At 36.5% G+C, this 20,462-nt stretch overlaps 1 protein-coding gene across 2 annotated transcripts in view; it reads left to right on the top strand.

The window, feature by feature from the left end:
* LOC102033246 (neurabin-1-like) overlaps positions 1–20,462 on the top strand; it is a 39,233-nt gene that overhangs the window by 14,312 nt on the left and 4,459 nt on the right. The window contains exons 4-16 of one of the 2 annotated variants that reach the window (XM_005415865.2): positions 369–473; positions 653–773; positions 1,192–1,338; positions 3,087–3,140; positions 4,842–5,071; positions 6,748–6,844; positions 6,924–7,113; positions 7,935–8,086; positions 8,893–9,226; positions 11,535–11,619; positions 12,201–12,272; positions 12,765–12,960; positions 17,309–17,425. In XM_005415865.2, the coding sequence (XP_005415922.1) occupies positions 369–473; positions 653–773; positions 1,192–1,338; positions 3,087–3,140; positions 4,842–5,071; positions 6,748–6,844; positions 6,924–7,113; positions 7,935–8,086; positions 8,893–9,226; positions 11,535–11,619; positions 12,201–12,272; positions 12,765–12,960; positions 17,309–17,425 (1,900 nt within the window). The remainder of the gene's footprint in view (positions 1–368; positions 474–652; positions 774–1,191; positions 1,339–3,086; positions 3,141–4,841; positions 5,072–6,747; positions 6,845–6,923; positions 7,114–7,934; positions 8,087–8,892; positions 9,227–11,534; positions 11,620–12,200; positions 12,273–12,764; positions 12,961–17,308; positions 17,426–20,462) is intronic. The other variant, XM_031058448.1, reaches the window with a different exon arrangement.

Below are 20,462 nucleotides of genomic sequence, written 5' to 3'. Positions count from 1 at the left end.
TTTATGTTAAATTTTTAAAAAGGAGGTTTTTTTAATAGGACATTTTTGCTAAGTAACTTACAGCATATGTGAGAGATGTTCAAAATGAACTCATGTAGAAGTACCACAAAATCATGTTGACACTCCAGAACACCAGTCACTGTGTAAATAATATAAAAAACATCGAGTCAAATACTGTGTAAATTTGAATTGGTGATTTGCATAGTAACAGAGGATGAGGAGACTATTTTTAAGCCATGAATTTCAATAGAGTCAGAATTTATCATTGTAAATACTAGTGAGTTTTAAGTGATATTTGTCATGTCAAAAATGTTTCAAGCCAAAATACTATTGTTTACCTGATAGCTAAGCATTTATTTATTTTGCAGAATTCAAGTAAATGATCAGATTGTTGAGGTTGATGGCATAAGTCTAGTAGGAGTTACTCAGTTCTTTGCAGCCACTGTACTAAAGAACACCAAAGGCACCGTGAGGTATGTATGTTTTCTCTGAAATAATAGTTTCTTTTTGTCATTTTTCATTCATGGATAATACAAAACCACAGTATGAAAATTTTACAAAGATATTGTGGAAGGCAACAGTGTAGCAAACCCATTTCCTAAGCATGTCTTAAATTTTTTTGCTGCAAGATAATTTGTTTTTTTTTCTGTAGGTTCCTGATTGGGAGAGAGAAGCCAGGGGCTGAGAGTGAAGTAGCCCGACTCATTAGTGAGACCTTAGAGCAAGAGAGGTGTCTGTACGAGCAGCACTATGCTCATGATGATACAGAGCAGGTAAAACATTGCTCATGCTCTGCTATGTGGCAAATGGTGGGGGTTAATCCAACTGAGGCAAAAAAAGTATAACAAGGCAACGTGTTAAAAACAGGAAAATAAGCACCTCATACACTACTGTTGTTAAGGCACGTGGCTATTGCTTTATCACTAATCCAAAATACACTTTTAACTGTCAGCTGTATGTGATAATTTTGTGCATGTCTTTCTTAGCTCTCTTTTGTGGAACTTTGATGAAGGTGTTTGCAAGTCATCTTTAACACTTACCATAGGTAAAAGAAATTTAAAAGGAATAGTAACTAGTCAAGAAAAGTTTTGCAGCTGGTTGGATTCCTTGACTGTGTGCTTTGGTTATTGCTACTACCTTAATGCAAAAGTGTATGTGTTATGGAATGTCATGATTTTCTCATTTTGTCAGGATGATGACTATGATGATGATGAGGAGGATACATATGAGTCACATTTACATGGAAAATCTGTAGAAGTTTTTGATCTTCCTGAAAATGAAGATATTGGTTTACTACTGGATATGGATTCAGCAGAGTCTCTTCTTAAATTTAAAGAGGTGTTGTAGCAGTTTCTTAAACATTCTTTGTGATGCACTGGGGAGCATCTGAACCTTGTAGGATTTGGATATAATCTCCTTCATGTTCCCTCTCATTGCTTTGGGGTTTTTTCCCAGTGTCACCAATAAATATCTCTGGTAAATGTCCATTGAAATGTAGGTCTTCTGTAATTTTGTATATCCAGTTTCCCTATGCATATTTACATTAAACAATCTTTTGATTTAAATTTAAAAAGCCCTTGGAAACAGGCGGTAGAACCCAGCCCCAACTCTGTCCTTGTTGTCTGAGTATTGCATTAGATAGACAGGATGCTTTTCTTAGTTCTCCTGTGGCCCATTGGCTTGTGCTTGTGTTTGCTGCCCAGTAGAATGGCTTCAGCTGCAGAGAGCATGGGGGTTGTGCAAATATGCCTCTTCTGAATAGTCTCAAGTGTTGTTGTTAGATGTTTTTCAGGAAGACAGGAAATACATATCTAATTTCTTGGTTTAGTCCCTGCAGTCTTCTGAGATATCTGTGTACATAAAAGACTTGATTCTGTAGATAGGCGTATTTTTGGCTTGGAGAGTATTTTTATGGTGTGTTTTTTGGAAGGAATGGATTTGTAAACCCAATAGGGCATTCCAGACTCAGAATCACAACTTAACATAATTGGAAATAGTACGGTTCTCTTTTCCCAGGGTTTTTATAAAGGAGCATAATTGCTTTATGGGCTGTGGGATTTAGTCAGGGACTTAAATGGTACAGACTTTGGCATTTAGGAGTCCAGGCTTCTCTGGTAGATTTAAGTGCCTGTCATTTTCACTCTGGGAGGAGAAAAATACACTGCAGATAAACTGTTTTATCAGATGCTATTTGCTGCTACATCAGCTTGTTTTTGTGTTGGTATTGGTTTGGTATTTTGCAGATCTCTCCAAGTTTGGTCTTGTTGCCATTGTCTCTGCCATTCCTCTTGTCATTGAGGAAGCAGAAATTGCAGGCTGCTGATCTCTAGAGAACATTCACAATTTTTCTAGGTTTGGAAGCATTGCAGCAAGCTGAAGCTTCTTAAGTGCTGTATTTACTTGGGATACAATTATAATCTCATGTGGAATCATTACTGTGCTGTTACTGGCATAATCTAAATGAAGAATAGTCATGGACTCACCAGTTTTAATTTGGGATTGGTGCGATGTGCCTTGACAAAAAGAAAATCCCCACAGGGTTACAGATGGAAAGAGAGATATAAGGAGCAATTAATAACTTGTTAAAAAAATCTTTACATTTGGCTTAAGTGTAGTCTTTTTGATTTCTAATAATCCTATGAAGATTTGTGGTGTGAAAGTACATGGCTTAATTTTAAACTAAAGCTAACACATTTATTTTTAAGTACTGATTGTAAAAATATTTAGTACTGTTAAGTTTTTCCTTTATTCTGTCTCCCAGTAGTCATCTTAAGTGCATTGCTGCTTTTCAGTACCCTGGCACATTGAAACCTTATCGTAATCTTTTCAGCTTAATGCATAGACAACAATGGGAGATTTTTAGAGTGGTTATGTACTGGGGAACTTGTTTGAAGTTTGAGTAATTTTTAATTTTTTTTAAATAAAAGCCCATGATGACTTCTCTTGTAAATGACAAGTAATTATGTTGACTTTATGCCATTCTAACAATGGTTTGGGGAAAAAGGCTATCATGGAGAAATACTTAAAGCTAACATTTTCAAATGTAATTTTGTGTGTGCTCATACAGTTTTTTTCATCTGTTCCAGCTACAATTAAAACATGCAGTAACGATAGCTGAAGTGAATCAACTGAAGGAGAAAGTAAGTTTTCAAAGAATATAATTATTGGTAAGGTTTTTTGTGGGGGGTTTTTATTTTGTTTTTGTGGCTACTGATTTTACCAGGAATGGGCTGAATGCAAAAGGCGGCAATCAGTTTATGCCTCAGGCGCTCTCTACTTTATGCTGGACAGATATTTCTAAGCTGAAGAGCTATGCTCAAATTAAAAATAAAATAAAATAAAGAAATCAACCAAACAAATAAAGCCCCAATATCACATAAAACAACTAGAAAAAACCCCCAAGTCTCCACTTCAAAAGGAGCATTTCAGTATTACTGCTTAGAGTAGCTAAATACTGTGGACAGCTGTATGAAACAGCTCATAAACAAAAATGAGAACATTATCAGTGGATTGAACTTGTCTTATTTGAGATTTGGCCAGACAATGGTTTGTGGCTCCTGACCTGGTCTGGCAGAGTGGTTCTTTTCCAGTAGTTTTGTTTTTTGCTGAAGATTGGTTCAATGCCTCTGCTTATTCTGAGAAAGTGTTTCTTGTTCTTTTTTGCTGCTTTTTCCACTGATGCAGATTTATACATGGCCTTTTTCTGAAAATATTGTGTGTGAGCAAGCAGCTTCTTTTATTCCATTGCCCTTCTATGTTGCCTTACTCAGAAATGCATATCCTAGGAGGAGAAGTTGCAGCACATTGCTAGGAACAGGTAGCAAGTGAAGAGGGCGTAGTGCTTCAGTTTGCAATAATTGTCAGTAGCAGTATCTATTGGGGTATTTCATGCCCTCTGCAATTGTAGAGGCAAGGCAGACACAGCTACTTATGACAGTTCCCTTTCTGATTTCTGACAGTGCTCCTCCTCTTTCTAGTATTTTTGGTATGTGGCCCAACTGGATTGCACAAAAGCTGTTAAAAATATTGGATTAGTACAACTTACAACCCCGTTTTTAAATTCAGTAAATTCTTGGTCCTTTCAACATCCTTGTTCCATTGGCAGGTGATCTTAACTGGCTTCAAAAGCAGTGATTTATTTCTTCAGTGGGAGTGGTGTCCCTAGAGAAGGAAACATGGACAAACTAAGCTGTATCTTGCTTGTTCACTCCTCCAAGGCCCAGAGAGCTTCACATGTTAACATTCCCGTGTGTAATGTGGCTGCTGTCAAGCTGAAGGGGTGGTGCCACTTTCCTTTACTGAGGGAATATTTGGTGGTTTTGTACATCAGCTCAAGAAAAGGAAACCCTGCACATGCCATCATTGATTTGGAAGACCAGTGTCATATAAAGTTACCAGGGAATATAAGTTGGTCATGTTATCTTTATTCAAAAAGCTATAGGTAACACAGTAGTGGGACAGGGAGCTTGTCTTATACAGGTTAAGATTCTTTATCTGCAGTTGCCTTTGAAGGTATTCAAAGTAGGCCTCTCCAGAGATATTAAGTTCTGATGAGATCTTGAACAATATAAGCTAATAGTACAAGTCTTGGTTATTTAATCTGTCTAGAAAGATGCAATACCAATGAGGAAGCAGTAAAAGACTCTTGGATTTCAGTTCTAAATTTGGTTAGATTAACAAGGGTTGGAAGAGTTGATGTGATTACTTTAAAAGTTGTGTCCTGTTTTCATATTACTGATAAATATGTAATTATTATTAGCTATTTTCTACTTAATCATGTATCAGCAACTGGTTTTTATTTCATCTTTTAGTTTAGATTAATTATGTGTTAATATTTTCAGTTAAAAGTTGTTGAAGCAGAAAAAAATGAATGGAAATTTAATCGAGCCCAACTACAGCAAAACTTGGATGAAAGCAAAGAGAAAATTAAAAAGTTAGAGACCTACTGGTTAGAGGCACAAAATTTATGCAAAACAGTAAATGAGCGTCTTAAAGAGACTCAAGAACAATGTGATGCCCTTGAAAAGAAATACAACAAGGCCAAGAAATTGCTTAAAGACTACCAACAAAAGTAAGTACCCCAAAATGCCAGGTCTCTATTTATTGCTTGAATGTTTTGTGCAACTTGGGGAAAGCTGTCAGCAATACCTAGGGGAATAGGATTTGCTTAACATACTTTCTTTTCATTTATTAGAGTGCAGGGAAGAAGTGGGCTACAAATGCTGAATTATTCCATACCTTACATCACCAACTTCTGGAAGGGCTCTCTGAAAATCTTGTTGTTGATTTTGATTTATAGCTAAGGAAAAATTCTTTAATCTTTCAATGACAACGTTTAAAAAACAACTTAGTTTAAAAGCTGTAATGTATCTTTACTTTTTTGGAAGGACTGCTTGAACTTTGATATGAGGTGTTAGGCAATACCTTTTGCTCTTTGTGAAAAACCCTCAGCTTGGCTAACTTCAGTGTTCCAGACAGAGTAGGCATCACAGGATATTTCATAATAGCCAGATACATGTCATTTAGTGTGAATTAGGTATATCTTGTAGGAGGAGTAAAAAGAATTTTGAGAGAAACTGAAAGTTTGGGGATGTGTATCTAGCCCACTAAAATGGCAGCATGAAAACAGTATCTTCAATCTGTTAAAGGATTTGGGTTTTTTAGTAGAAGTACTATTGTTTATTAGATACATCTGTGGGGGGCTCCATCACTATTATGTGGTAGTGTCTAATTGTTCTATGATCTTCCCTCTTAGCTAAAGAGGAGGTAATTGCCAAGTATTTGTAGATGTGTCCTGATAATAGAGAGCACAGCTGTTGCTTTTGGTAGTTGCTGTGTGTAATACTCTTGTTCCCAATTTCTCCACTTGCTACTTACTTTTAAAGGCAATTTATTATGATCTTTTGCTCTGTAGTCCACATCCAGAAATGTTACTTTTCACAGTACATTTTTGTGCTGTTTGGTGAGCTTTTTAAAGGTCTCCTTTCCCCTCTCCTTCAAGCTTATCCACATGGAAGTTCAAAAGTACGTGAAGATGACTGCTAACATGCTGCTTTCCATTCCTTCGCTGTTTAGCCAATTCCCATTACTTGTTTGATTGTCCCTGAAGCTTTTGCATCTGTTGTAGATGTTTTATGCTTTTTTTCTGGTTTTGTATGTCATTCCATATGATGCAGGCAAAAACAGCTTTTATTTTTGGTTCCTTCTTGTAGTCATTGTTTCTTTTTTGTAAAACGCAGCCATTGCAATTGCTGTAAGATGAACCAAGTAGAAACTTGAAATGCAATTTAATTTCCAACAAAGAATTTTGCCGTAACTTTTGGAAGGAGAATATACTGTGTGTGCATGTATCTTTGTGAAGAGAGTAAGATGTAATGATTGGAGTCGTGCATGTATTTCAGGCTTAAATGCATATGCAACTTGCCGCTTTTAAAATGAGAGATGGTTGTAACTTTGCAGAAGAAGTGTTGCCACGCATCCTTTTTCTGCCCAGAGCAAGTCACAATCATCTGTATTTTCTTTTGAACACAGTAGAAGCATACAAATAGATACGTCATTTTATGACATTATAAGATTAATGAATCAGTTATACCTTGCAGACTGATTTTTGTCACCATTCACTAATGGAATGCTTTTTAGTAAATGCAGTTGTGCATATTTCTATTTAACATATTTTTCTACGTTTCTGTATATTGTATATTTCTGTATATTGCTACTTCATAAACATGTATATATTTCTTTCACCAGAGAAATAGAATTTATGAAGAAAGAAGAAGATCATTCAAAGCTACTTGAAGAGAGAGACCAGAAATATGCAGAACAACTAAAAATCTATCAGGAAAAAGTAAAGCAGTATTATATTTTTAATAAACTTCTGCGTTCTTGGAGACATTTATCTCACTTCTGAATTTTAATTCTTACAGATTTCAGAGCTTGAAAATAAATTGAAAGCATATGAGAAAATGCCTTATGTGTTTGAAGGTGGCAGTTTATTGGAAGATGGTTGTCAAAGTCCAGACCAATCTAACAAACAGTCAAAGATACAAGAAGACAATGAAAAAGAAACCAAATCAATAGAAGAAAGAATAAATTCTTTAGATATGCTGGTTTCTGGTAAGTAGATGGTATTATTTTTTATTTACACTTCAGGAAAATTAGGAGGAGTTATATGTATAGTGGCTTTTTTGTTGTTATGAGAAGTGAAGCGTTTGCTGTTTCCTACTAACTGAGTAAATGTTTTAGCTGAGTCAGTGTGGATACTTGAGTTTAGGTTCCCCCAGCATTTTCAGTATAGTTGTAATGTATTTCTTAAATGTTGTGGGAAAGAGGAGGTGGATGGAGAAACAACTATTTTAACGGTTCTTCAGATTCTCTGTTAGTGAAACTACTAGTGGGACTCAAACACTAAGATATGTCAGTTAAAATCCCATTTATTTCAAGCTATAATTTACAGTAAACTTGCTATGATTTTTTGTTTCGTAATTTTGTGCACAGAATGTTATGAAATATCAAATGGAGGTTCAAATGAGAATGAATAGAATGAATTTTTTAAAATATTTGGTAAATTCTTACTTTGTAAAGAGTTTCTGTCCTAAAGAATAATGTTAGGAAAGCACATCTGGGGCACAATTTTCATCTATTTGAGAAAAGAATTCAGTTTTCAATCCATAAGAATTATATTCTGTTGGATTTTATTATTTTTTAATTGAAGAAGTTGGGTAGAAGTATATTTCAAATTAAATAGAAATTGCTATTGCAATGTGTAAAGTAGTGCAGTATAATATGAAAATTATTTTCATACAGTAATGGTTAATAGGTCGAATAATTCTGACTTAGATTCTGAATATTTTTCTGGACAGTGGGTTGGTGAACTTGCCTACCAGTTTTTGCTGGGGTTTTTGCTTGCTTTTTAAAAAAGTTTGTTTTTGTTGCAGATTTTGATGTTTTTGTTGGGGATACTCCCAGATTAGACACCAGTGCCCACAAAGCAAAAGCTCAGCTTGCTTTGAAAGTAAAACGCCAGCCACCTTCTCGGTCAAAGCTGAAAGAATCTCTTGGGGGTGGACAACAGACTGCGAATCTGCAGGTACTGACACTGCTACTGACACTGATGATCATGTGCTCTGGATACTGACCATGGGTTGAGTTTTATCTGTATTTGCAATTGTAAGTATTCTCCATGCTTCATTCAGGCTGTGGCAAAGCATCCTAGTTTTATGCTGCATCAAATGAAAAAACGTTTTAGGGTTCATGACATACATGGGAACTCAGGCATGTTTTTGTGGCACAGTTAATTTGAAGTTAACAAAGAACTGTGTGAGCTTGTTCTGTGCTGTTTCTGCTTGCTGAAAATTTTTGATACAGTGATATGTTGTGAAATTATCTTGTTATGCCTTCATCTGGAACAAGTCAGTTACCAAATTTCTTCAAAAACTAAAGTGTTTTGAAATGCTTCATTGTTCCATAAGTCATCATTTGAGTTCACAAGAAGTGTGCCAGTAAAATGTTCTCGTGTTTCTGGAAAACACCTGAAGAATTGAGGTATAGATAGGCAATATATAAGAGAGCCTTTAGGAGAAGGAGGACACTGAACTAATTCAGTGAGACTGAAAACTGGCTGCATTGAATTGGGATGGCTGATGTGTACCAGAACATTTCTGATTTGGCTAGAAAAAGTTTACTTGGGATAGGCAGAAAGATGTGTATAGAGGTGGGTAACACACTCTAAAATCAGATTGATATGATTCAGATGGTATGCGCAAGTATGTCAGTTCAGAAAATTTCCTGAACTGAGGAAATTTGCTTATCACATCCTTCCACCCTGGTAAAAGAACAGACAATAAATGAGTATATGTCATGTTTATCAAAAAATAACTTTCAAATTTATTGAAGGATGAAGATTCAGAAGACCATGTTCTCAACAGAGAATCTTCCACTATGTACCTAACTAAGACCTTAGAAACAGGTGAAAAATCACCTCTCCCATGCCTGGATGACACAGATCAAAAGAGTGAAAAGCCTGAGAAAAGAGAAAGCACAGAAAGTCCTCTGGAGTCAAGCCCTTCTGCTTCCACACATTCTTCTCCAGTACACAAACCGAACAACGAAAATAGCACAACCACCGCTCGGTCACCTCCTCCTGAAGGGATGGGTCCAAATTCTCCTCAAGGGTATCTCAAGAATGTTAAGCAAAGAGAAGCAAAAGGGAAAGGGAAAGAAGCCAAGGGTAAGACTTATGGGTTTATTATTATTTTAATTCTTTAGGATTGAAATGTTACAAATTTTAGATGTAATCAATAAAAGTCCTAATACATTTTTGCAAAACACTAACCTCATAAGTGGCAGTGTATTGGAGAGTAAGTCTGATGGATTTCCTCATTCCCTGAAAAATTCATTTTTGGCTTTGTTCTTCCAGACATTATGCAGTGTTTAAACAGGATGCAGATTCTGAGAATTGTGGGAATTACCACATTACTCATCGTGCCCTCTTAGGATATTTGTCACTAGAAGAAGGTTAAAGGTATTATAATCAGCCTAGTCACTACTAGTCATTATTTGATAGGAATAGTTGGCATTTTTCTTATGAATAATTGAAAAAGGGATCTAATATAATCTTTTAAATGTTTGATATTTTCTGTAATCAGCTAGTACAAATGTATTAAGATAGATGACTTGCTGTCTCTGGTTTTGTCTGAGCTGTAGGGCATTCTTTTAATACCCTGAAACAAGATTTGTTTTATACTGTCCTTATTTTTATGTGTCTATAAAGACTCAAACAAAAATAGTCTAAAACAAATGCCACTTATTAAGACACATACCTAATACATCTGTGATTTTGCTTTCTTTTCTACAGTTTTTTTGTGATAGCAGAAGAATTGTAAACTTTTTTTTTGTAAATTGGCCGTGGAATTGCTAATTAATGCAGTACATAAGGATTGGTATTGAAAGCTTGCTCTTTGTGAACAAAATGACACTAAATGCTGTTTCTGCTAGATTGTTGCTTTCTGACTGTGTTTGAATGTTTGCCTATTATTTTATTGAATTAATCCTTTCTATTACCTTTTCATCCATTCATTTATCAGTCTGTATTTTAACCTACTGTGCCATGTTTAAGAAATTACCTCTTTCCTTAAAATACTGCCTCTGGAAATAGAGGCGGAAACAAATGTCAGTATTAAAAGTAATTGTTCTAGTTTTGTATTCAAACTGATAGGAAAAAGAGCCAGTTTAACGGTAGTTCTAATTTTTGGATGTTATATATTTAGAAAAAGTGCTTGACTAATTAGCTGAAGTTCTAATTTTCATCAGAACTACTGATTAGATATGCAAAAAATAAGGGGAAAGCTCTTGACTAACCTGACTGTCAGGTATATAAGCTTTGAGGTAATCCTTCCTGAAACATAAAATGGTTATTTGCTGATGGAGTGATGGGTAGTTGACCTCAGTTTTGTGTACTAAACAGGATTTTTGGTTTTTATGGTCCTTGAAGGAGTCTGTGTATATCATGTCAGGAGTTGTTTCGAAGGTAGAGCTTAAAATTTACTTTGTTTCTCAAAATGTGAACTGCATATCTTTCACAGGTAGCTGAGTTAGGAAACACATGATTTGCAACACAAAATATATTTCAATTATCTTTTTAAAATCTAGTACCCTGCGAATTTAAAAGTAAGTATATTTAGGACTTGCAGAAATCTGTCACAGTCCAATGAGAAGAGATCATGTGGTTCATGTCACTTGATTTTGCATAGTAATTGAGAACTTGGTATTGAACATGCTTCCTTTGGCAAAAAATTGGGTCCTAAGAGGTTGTATTCCAGTTTTGAAAATAAGAGCCTTGGAGGAGCTTCAGAGTCCCAGCTGTTTCTTCAGAATAGCCCCAGTTTGTATGCCATTTCCAGTGAACTGAGCTTGTCAGGAGCTGTCTGCTCTCCAGGCACTGACCATCGTGTGGGTTAGGCACAGCTTCTGGAGCGGGCAGCTTGTGCACATAACCCATGTCTGCAGCAGCTGGCCTGGCCCACCTACTGAACCAAAAATAGTACCAAAGGAGCATCTGTAATACTGCAAGAGTAATAAAGAAATAGTAAATGCTGTATCTTATACTGGTTGTGTGGTTGTGTGTTTTGAAGTTGATATTTTGCAAAAGAAAGAGGTACTTCTTTCTAAACCTGTCATAAACTAACTTTTGTTTGTAATTCATTAGAGCAAAACACTGTGGTAATTTTTACCTTTCTGTAGGCAGAATATAATTACTCTTTATCAAAAGGAGTACTTCTGAGTAATTGTCAGCAACTGTTATGTTGCCATTTTTCAATGGCTGGTACAGACAGCATGATGGGAAGATGCCACAGAAAATAGCTTAGGCTGGCTGATATGGCTGTAGTATTTTCAGTTATTATCTGTGTGCAGGAATGGGAGTTTTAACACTGTCACTCAGGTCCTAGTATCTGACTTACAAACTTCATCATTAGTAGCTGAAAATTGCAGGTATTTTTACAACAACATTTTTATTTTTCACCTCTCTATGAAAACAGAAGAAAGGAAAAATGAAGACAGGACAGCAGAAACAAATGAAGGAATTCCACCAGGGAAGTCCAAAAGGAGATTTCCAGATTTTGGGTGAGATTTTACATGTGTTCCTTTGGAAATAAGTGTTGTTCTGTGTTGTTTTTGAGAATATTATGTTCTCTAAATAAACCAATGTTGAGGAGTCCAGTAATGCTACTTCATAACACCTTTGAAGATGGGGTAAAGCTTGTTGAAGCCAGCTAACATTAAAGACTTAGACTGGTACTGCAATAAATGCATCATAGTGTATAATATAAAAATTAGCTGTTTTCACAGTCTGATAATGTAGTTAGTGACTTTGCTCAAGTTGCCATGCATTGCTTAGCAGCATTAATGTAGCAGTAAAACTGTGGGTTTCCTCCTGGTTGTATCCACTATATGCTAGGCTTCTTTAGGCATTTCTGTATTTTTTTTGGTTATCTGTGGCTTTTGAAAGGGTAGTGTCATGATTCTTAAATAGAATATGAGTGCCAGAACTTTTTTAATTGCATGCATAATCTGCAAAATTATGCTTTGTGTAACAATATAAATGTGGCTCTTTGTAACTGTTGAAGTTAATGTGAAAACTAACTTGCTGATTTAAAGAAATGTAAATGTAAGTGCTTTATGAAATTTGTGTTTTTACACTTCAGTGGATTGCGGAAATCTGGGGGCAAGGGTAAGAAGCAAGAAAAAGAAAATCTAAGAGGTTCTCTGGATAGCAGGTAGGTCTTTTGTTAGTTTATACATACATGCTTCATTCCTTAAATTTGTAACCTAAGGACTTCTTTAAGACTGTCATTAGTGTTTGATCCTAAAGTACATTCTTGTATAACAGTGGCAAAATTCTGTGAAGATTTAATGATACAGAGATGAGCTTCTGATCTCACAGAAGAGAGTAGAGGAGACAACCTTAAAACTGTATTTTGCTTAGGAAGATGAATGCTGAGTAAATTAGGTTAGCAATTACTTGAAATTATTAAATTGTGCGAAATACTGCAAAAATTTATGTTATTATATAACTCATTATTTTGCATGGATATTTTAAGGCAAGTATCAGTTTTCATTTCAAGTATCAGCTGCGCTGTGAAACTGGTAAAAACAAGTGGTGTGTTTTGAGCTTGTACTTGTTTTTAATGGGTTGGTTGTGTATTTGAGGGGTGGGATGCAGTTTTTTGCTGTTGTTATTTAAACAGAATTTCATCTGTTTATCTCAGAGGTTCCCGAGAACTTTTGGATGACTCTGGCAACAATCTATCAGCATCAGATTCAGATTCCCCTGCTCCTACTTGCATGCCTTTCTCTTGGTTTGGAGACAGCCACAAAGAGCCTCAGGTTTCAAGTAGCAGTCTGCAGGTTACTCAGAGTGGGCAGGATGGTTGTGAGCATGGTCAAGACAAGAACAGAAGCAAGGTAAAGATGACTTATTTGTGCTTTGAATGTTTAAGTGTTGCATTTTGATGAAGTAAAAATATCAGTGGTTAGTGTGTGGAAGCCTAATGACTTAGTCCTTTACCACATCACCTCTACAAACACTGCTGGAGAAGTTTGAGATACAACAGCTCTTAGAAGCCGGAATTGTGTGAGTGTTCTGTTCCCTCCTTCAGCTAAGCATCAGTAAGAGGCTATTCAGGCTGAAGTAGCATCGAAGGAAGAATCACAGGGCATGTTTTTTCACTGGTTGGTAATGCTAAAAGTAATGCTAGTTTCAGGAAAGCATTGTTTTAGAGGTCTAATCTGTTTTCCAGACTAGTTCATGGAGGAATTGTGCATAAATAGAGGTCAGCTGTCCAAACAGTTGGTCAGCCAGTTCTTACTGTACTGGAATGTAGGATTTGAGTACCAGACAGGTGGAGGAAGATAGTATCCTACTTTTCATTAACAAATAGAGTATTAAAAGCCAAGAAACACATCTACAGAACACTTTCTTCCAGGCTTCTGAGTAGCTAATAATTTAATAATTTAGAGCCTTTTAACCAGATCTTGAGAGTGAGTTCAGTCCATAATCAGTTCAGTCCATAATCAGTTCAGTCTATAACCAGTTCAGTCTATAGCCATAGAGTTTAAACTATTTGAAAGGAACAGCTTTAGAAACTAAAAGCTGTAATGTGTGTGCTGCCTGAATATTTGGTAAAACCTTTTTCAATTTAACACTGTTCCCAGCAATTTTACTGACTGTGTTCTCGTTTCGTTTGGATTTTGTCAAATTGAAAATTACAGATATTTGAGTGGTTTATTCTTGAGTTTCACACTTTTTCTTCACTTTGGATGGCTAAAATATGCTTTCATGTATTGGTTTTCTTCTGTGCTGTTAGAAAGAAAAGAGTTGTATATATGGAAGAGAAACTTGCCAGGTTGTAGTCCATGAAGTCACTGATACTTTGCAGAAATTGCAGATAACAAGTTTGCTTTCCATGTTTCCAGATGGTGACTGCACTAAAACACTATTGTAATACCTTTTTTTAAATATTTTGTTTCACTAGTGTAAACCTACAGTCCCTGTGATAGTAGTAAATTGTCTGCATACACAGTTTTTAAAAAGTACAGAAAGTGGTTTTAGAACCATACAATCCTTATTATAACACAAGAACTTAATAAGAGTAGGAATTTTTTAATCTCTGAAATAGAACGGTACTTCACAAAATGCTGCCCAGTGTGCATCAGTCTTGTGTATTTACAGTTCCTGCATTGGTTGCTTCTCTTGGAGCCTGCAGTGGCCAAAAGATGTTTCTGTAAATAACCCAAGAATTTGGAAGGTATATGCATAGTCTTGGATGCAATTTTTGATTAAATAGGAATGCACGGCTGGTCTCTTGATAGGCCTATTGAGGTATAGGTTGGTCTCTTAATAGGCTGTAGCAAAGCTGTGAAGAGTTGTTTCCCGTACAGATAAGCAATCAGTGGGTTTGTCTTTCAAAATCATTGATTCAGAGGAACACGTTGGTACCCTCTTCAATGCTCCTTTTTATCTGATTTGAATAAGTTTTGTAAGCATAGTAAAAGTCCCACTGCTGCATTTCTACTATAAGCACCCATAATGCGCTTAAGCAGCTCTTGAAGTTTTTATATACCTACTATATACACCTACTTTTGGCAATCAAAAAGTTACAGATGTTACCAGATTGAGTGCTCTCTTCCTTTCCACATTGTTCTGATGTCTTTTCTTCTTTTCTTTTTACTGGACTATACTTCCCAAGATGATTACTGCATCAACCTTCCAGCTGGTTTCTTGCCTACTGGTTTGGGGTTTTTTGTTTCCTTCTCATGCTCCAGTATGTAATTGTTGTTTGCTGCTCTCTTCCTTAGTTCCAGTTGCAAACCAGCAGCTGGAAGATTATGCAAGTCTCCAGCTATATTCTTGCTTTGTAAAATGGTAGAAGAACAGATTCTCATGCATTCATTAATCATAAAATTATACTTTTCCTCTCCAAAGTCAGGCTGGTTTCACTTTGCAGTGTTTGGGGTCTTCTGTAAACATGGTGATGTGACAGTGGTTGCTGCTTCAAAAGAATGACTAATTGTTTTAGATCTGAACTTAGGGTTGATAATTACATATGTACAGTTACAAGGCTTTGGCTTTTTTTTGCTGTGAAAAGACATTAAAACTAACAAAGAAATGTGCTTGACCACTCAGAAGTGAGTCTTGTTACTAAAACAATATAAAAGCAAGAGACAAAGTCATCTTCCCAGAATTCAAGGGAAGAATACTCCTTTTTGTTGATATTAACTCAAAATTTATAAATAAAGAAATATAAATATAGCAATAGCATTTACTCCTTTTATGTTCGTAGTATCCCATGTGATCATGTGACAGCATTTCTTAAACAGGAGGTAAAAGTAGAAAGCCTAAAATAACAACTTTGTCATTTAAAAAATCTCTGTGGAACCAAGTCCTTTGTATTGTGTATAATTTTTGTAGTTGTGTTTTAGCGTTGATGATGCAAGGAATATAATTACATTCCTTATTACCTGGTTTCTGATTTTGCAAAATTTGCCTCTGAAAGTTACTATACTTGAAATGTTTTTGCTTTCTTAAAATTGTTCTGAAGTTAGTTTTAAACTTAGAGTTTGACAAAGTAGTGAGTCAACTTCTTGACCCTTGTGAAAACAAAAACACAGGAACTAAAATCCTGTGTGCTTGCAGACAGTTCTTAAATTAGTCCCTTGGTGTATTTCTCTGATACAATGCACACACATACATAGTGTTTATACTCATTGTTTTTCCAGAATACTACTTAGCTTCTGTAAGTGTGTATGCTGTCTTTCATTTTCAGTGCAAGGAAGAACAGTGTGGTATAAACTATATCCTAGTGCTTTAAATTATAGGAAGCATACCTATAAAACCTCTTCTGTCCAAATTCTATGCTATTCAAGAGTCAAAAATCCTTGCAACTGGCTCTAAATGCTTGAAAGGCATTTATAAACTGATTAGGAGCAGAAGGAGGAGAAAATGCTACAACTGGTGCTCAGATGCTTTACTTTTGGCTATGTTTTTATTATTGTACCTCTTAGTTTAGTTTGTCTGAGTTGTTCTTGATTTTCTCTCTAAAGGTAGAAAGAGTGAACTGAGGGTGGCTAAAAGAAAAGCTCTTAAATAGATTTTCAGTTTGGGTTGAAGTTAATTTGAGAATAAGTTGATGGAAAAAGTATTCAGTTGTTTCTGGTAATAATTTTTACATCTAAAAGACTGAAGAAGACCTAAAATTTAATGTAATTGATAAAATAATCTACATGGTAAATAGAACACCATTTCTCTGTCAAGAAAAGTACTACACACAGGTAGCAGAAAAACTCAAGTTGTGGGTGTTTTGTGTTCGTTGTGTTGTGGTGGTGATGGCTTTTTTCTTGAGCATTGTTGTGGTGTTTTTCAGGCTGAAAATGTGTATTAATAATTTAGAGTATAAGGGAGTGCACTTACAAAACAAAAATAGAATAATCCAGAAAACTGAGATCTGCTGAAATTGAAATCAGAACACAAATACAGAAGTGATAAATGAAGGTAACTACAAAAATGTAGTTCTCTTATAAAAGCACAACTAACTGGAGAAAAATATCCTTAAGATCAGCTTAATTTAGGATCTCAGGTTATTTATGCATATAGGGATGTGGTGTGGCATCCTTACAAAGTGTAATTAGTTGATTAGAGACTTAGAGAACATTAGAGGAAAATACTGGTAAATAATTACTTACTGTTTGTAGGCAGCAAAGAGTAGTGCTGAGACATAAGTCTTTAAAAAGGCAAAAGTAGGAGGCATGTTTTTGGCAGAATTATTTTTCACTCACTAGTCCAAAATATTCTCAAGGTCACAATCTGAGTTGGAAATGGAGGGAATCAACAGAACGCTACCTTCTGAAACACATTCATAGTGTTTGTGGAGGTTTCAGTTTAATGAAAGTTCATCATGAATAAGTCCAGTAAATGCATTTTAAATTACTTCTCCCACAGTGTGGTATGCCTGCTGAAAAAGTAACTGATGCTCTTCCTTGTGTATTCTAACACCATTTCAGGTTATGACTGATTATCTGCACAAGTTGCTCTTATTTGGGATATTGCTTTAAGTTTCTTACTGCGTTTCTGAATTCAGAAGTTTAACAAAAAACAAGTCAGATGCTTGATATAGTTAGTACCTTTCATATGTGTTCTAAAGGTAACTGAGTCATACTGTTTTTTTAACCAAAAATTAGATTTACTAGAATGTCACCTAATGACCTGCTTTTCCAACAAGTGAGTTAATAAAACATTATTTCCACTTGTTTGCAGAGTAGAATTGTCATAGATGATACATACCATAGCAAGCCAAGTTGTGAACTTTCAGGGTTAGTGACAGAACCAAATCTGTCAGGTCGTTCACACACTTTAACCTTCTCTTCAAATGAGGTGAGTTTCAAAGTGTGTATATGTGTGTTGTTGATGTTGTTGTTCACACTACAGCATGTTTCATAGAAACAGATGTGTGTAATGTGAAACTAGATGGCCGTTCCATATTTGAATGTTGAAGAGCACTATAAAGAAACTGTTAAATGAGCTAAGGACACGCAGTAGTGGATGACAGATCAGCCTGTGTGCTCTGAGTCTCGTTATATCATAAAAATTGGAATGAACTCACTGATCAAATAGAAGTTTTTAGTTTTAAGTATAACGCTGTTCTGTTCCACTGATTTTAAGTAACTTCTTGGGTGAATTAAAACTGCAACATTTTTGACCTCGCCTTCACATCTTGTGGAGGTTTGTTTTACGATAAAATTTCATATCAATAAAAACAAAAGAAAAAAGTCAGAAAACATGGTGGTTCTGATATATAGGTAGAAATTAGACACCTGAAAGTGTGTTCATTCCCCTGGAGAACTAATTCTTTTGTCTACAGCTGAAACCCAAAGTCCACACTTCGGTAGCATTCTGAGATACTGTCTCTTTTGGTGTTTGACTGACGGACATCTTAATAAATTAAATCCTTTAGTTTAGGAAAACTCATTAAAAACAGAACATCGTTATCTTATGTAAAATTAATTAGAGGGCTTGCCAGACTGGTGGTTCATGAATGTAATGGGATTTTTATTAGCTGTCTTAAGTCAGTCATTGGTGAACATCTTATCCCAGTAATATATAGAAAGTCACCGCAGTCTTACAAACAATGTTATAAATTCACTGACATAAAAATCTGAGGTGTCAGAAATCATATAAATAGTTTACAGGTTGCAGTAGTGGATTAAGTTTTTGCAGGTTTTTTTTTGAGATAATAGTCTTAGATCTAATGAAAACCAGAGGAACTCCAGTTAATAATCTATCTTTGCAAGTACTCCCTGCAGTTTTTTTAATGGAATGCTTCGTGAATGGAATATGTGTTTCTAAAACTTTCAAGGAGTATAAATTATAAGGCTTTATTATAATGTCTTCTTGAATATTGTTCTTTGATCAGTATTACAAACTTTCAGTAGATTTTGGATTCTAAAACTAAAAAGCAGTTTATGACTAATTGTCCATGTGTAAAGTGATGATTTAAGCCTCTTTTTATTATAGACGAGTTCCAGTGTTCTGTCTAGTGCATATGTCACTTATTGTCCTGGTTTTGCGTGACCAGTGAAAGCTGTTTCTATCTTTTCAGTAATTACATTGAGTATCAAGGGCCTACTCTGAGGAAAACAAGGAACAAACTCTGAACTGTTTCCTCGTTTGGAAAGCAGTATGTGTGAACAAAATACGTAGTTCTGTTCGTTGGGGTTTTTTAAAGTTTGTAGTCTAGATCTGGGAAAAGTAATCCATCTTACAGCAACTTAGGGTATTTCAAATCACAGAATCAAAGGGGTTGGAAAAGACCTCAGAGATCATCAAGTGCAGCCTATGACTGGACTTGAACACCACCTTGTCAACTAGACCACTGAGTGCCATGTTCAGTCTTTCCTTAAACATCTCCAGGGACAGTGACTCCACCACCTCCCTGGGCAGTCCATTCCAATGTTTAATCACCTTTGCTGTGAAGAAAGGCTTCCTAATGTTCAACCTGATTCTTACCTGGCTAGCTGAAGACTGTCCTCTTGTCTCTTGGTGCCTGGGAGAAGAGGCTGCCCCTGCGCCTGACTACACCCTCCTTCCAGCAAGTTGTAGAGAGTGATAAGGTCCTCTTGAGTATCCTCCAGGGTAAACACCCCAACTCTCTCAGCTGCTCCTCATGGGATTTGTGCTCCACAGCCTTCACCAGCTTCAGTGCCCTTCTCTGGACCTGTTCCAGCACCTCAGTGTTCTTTCTGAACTAAGAGGCCCAGAACTGGATACAGCACTCGAGGTGTGACCTCACCAGTGCCCAGTACATGACAATCACTGTCCTGGTCCTGCTGGTCACACTATTCCTGATACAGGCCAGGATTGCCCCTGGCTTTCTTGGCCACCTGGGCACACACTGGCTCATGTTCAGCCGCTGTCTACTAGCACCCCTGGACCTGTCCCACTGGGCCACTTTCCAGCCACTCTGCCCCCAGCCTGTAGCACTGCATGGGGCTGTTGTGGCCCATTTGTAGGATCCAGCAGTTGGTCATGTTGAACCTCATGTTCTTGGGTCTGGCCCATCCATGCAGCCTGTCCAGGTCCCTCCGCAGGATTTTCCTACCCTCCAACATCGATATTCTCACCTAACTTGGTGTTGTCCACAAATTTACTGAGGGTACACTCAATCCCTTCATTCAGATCACCAATAAAGATACTGAACAGGATCCTTAACTTAAGCTCTTACTAATTTCTGCCTGATGGCTGTTGTCCAGAGGGGTTCATAAGTATGCAGCAGGAGTCATGCTAGCCAGCGTAACTCCAGCTTGCAGAGGAGTGGACTCTTGCACTCTGCCTTATAAATCCTGGAGTTGTTCGGAAACTAGAGATGGAAACACCTCTTAGACACCTAGCTAGGGGCAGCACTGAGGGGTCTGCCTCTGCTGGACAGGTGCTCACAGGCAGTTTGGGCACGTGACTGCCTGCTGAGAGTTCAGTTGTTAGTAGCCAGCTAGTTACAGCAGAGGCACTTCACACAGATGGTTAGCAAGCTAGTGGGTAATCCTTCTAATGTTCCTAATATGCTAAATGGTGTGGTGGCAGTGGTGTTTTCTTGGGCTTTATATTTTTATCTCCAGAGCCTTTATTTGCTTGCTGAGTCACATGCATTTTTATGCAGGAGCACATGGCTTTCTCATGCTTCCATACCTTAGAAGTAGTTTTAGTTCTGCTTTCTGAATTTGCAGCTGATCTCTTTCCTGTGTGTGTAGTGGCTGTTTTGGGGACTCTTAACTTCACTGTACAAACACAGCTTGGCATGTTCCTTCTGCGTCTGAATGGACATTTGAGGGAAAAAAAAGATGCAGAGGTATTATTTAATGACCAATAATCCTTACTCAAAAATTGGTGTTCTTCATCTTATCCTTCTACAGTTTTC

Source organism: Geospiza fortis, unplaced genomic scaffold (assembly GCF_000277835.1).
Source record: "Geospiza fortis unplaced genomic scaffold, GeoFor_1.0 scaffold112, whole genome shotgun sequence".
Taxonomy (NCBI): domain Eukaryota; kingdom Metazoa; phylum Chordata; class Aves; order Passeriformes; family Thraupidae; genus Geospiza; species Geospiza fortis.
The sequence above is the reverse complement of the archived record's forward strand: the minus strand, read 5'-3'. Positions and strand labels throughout refer to the sequence as shown.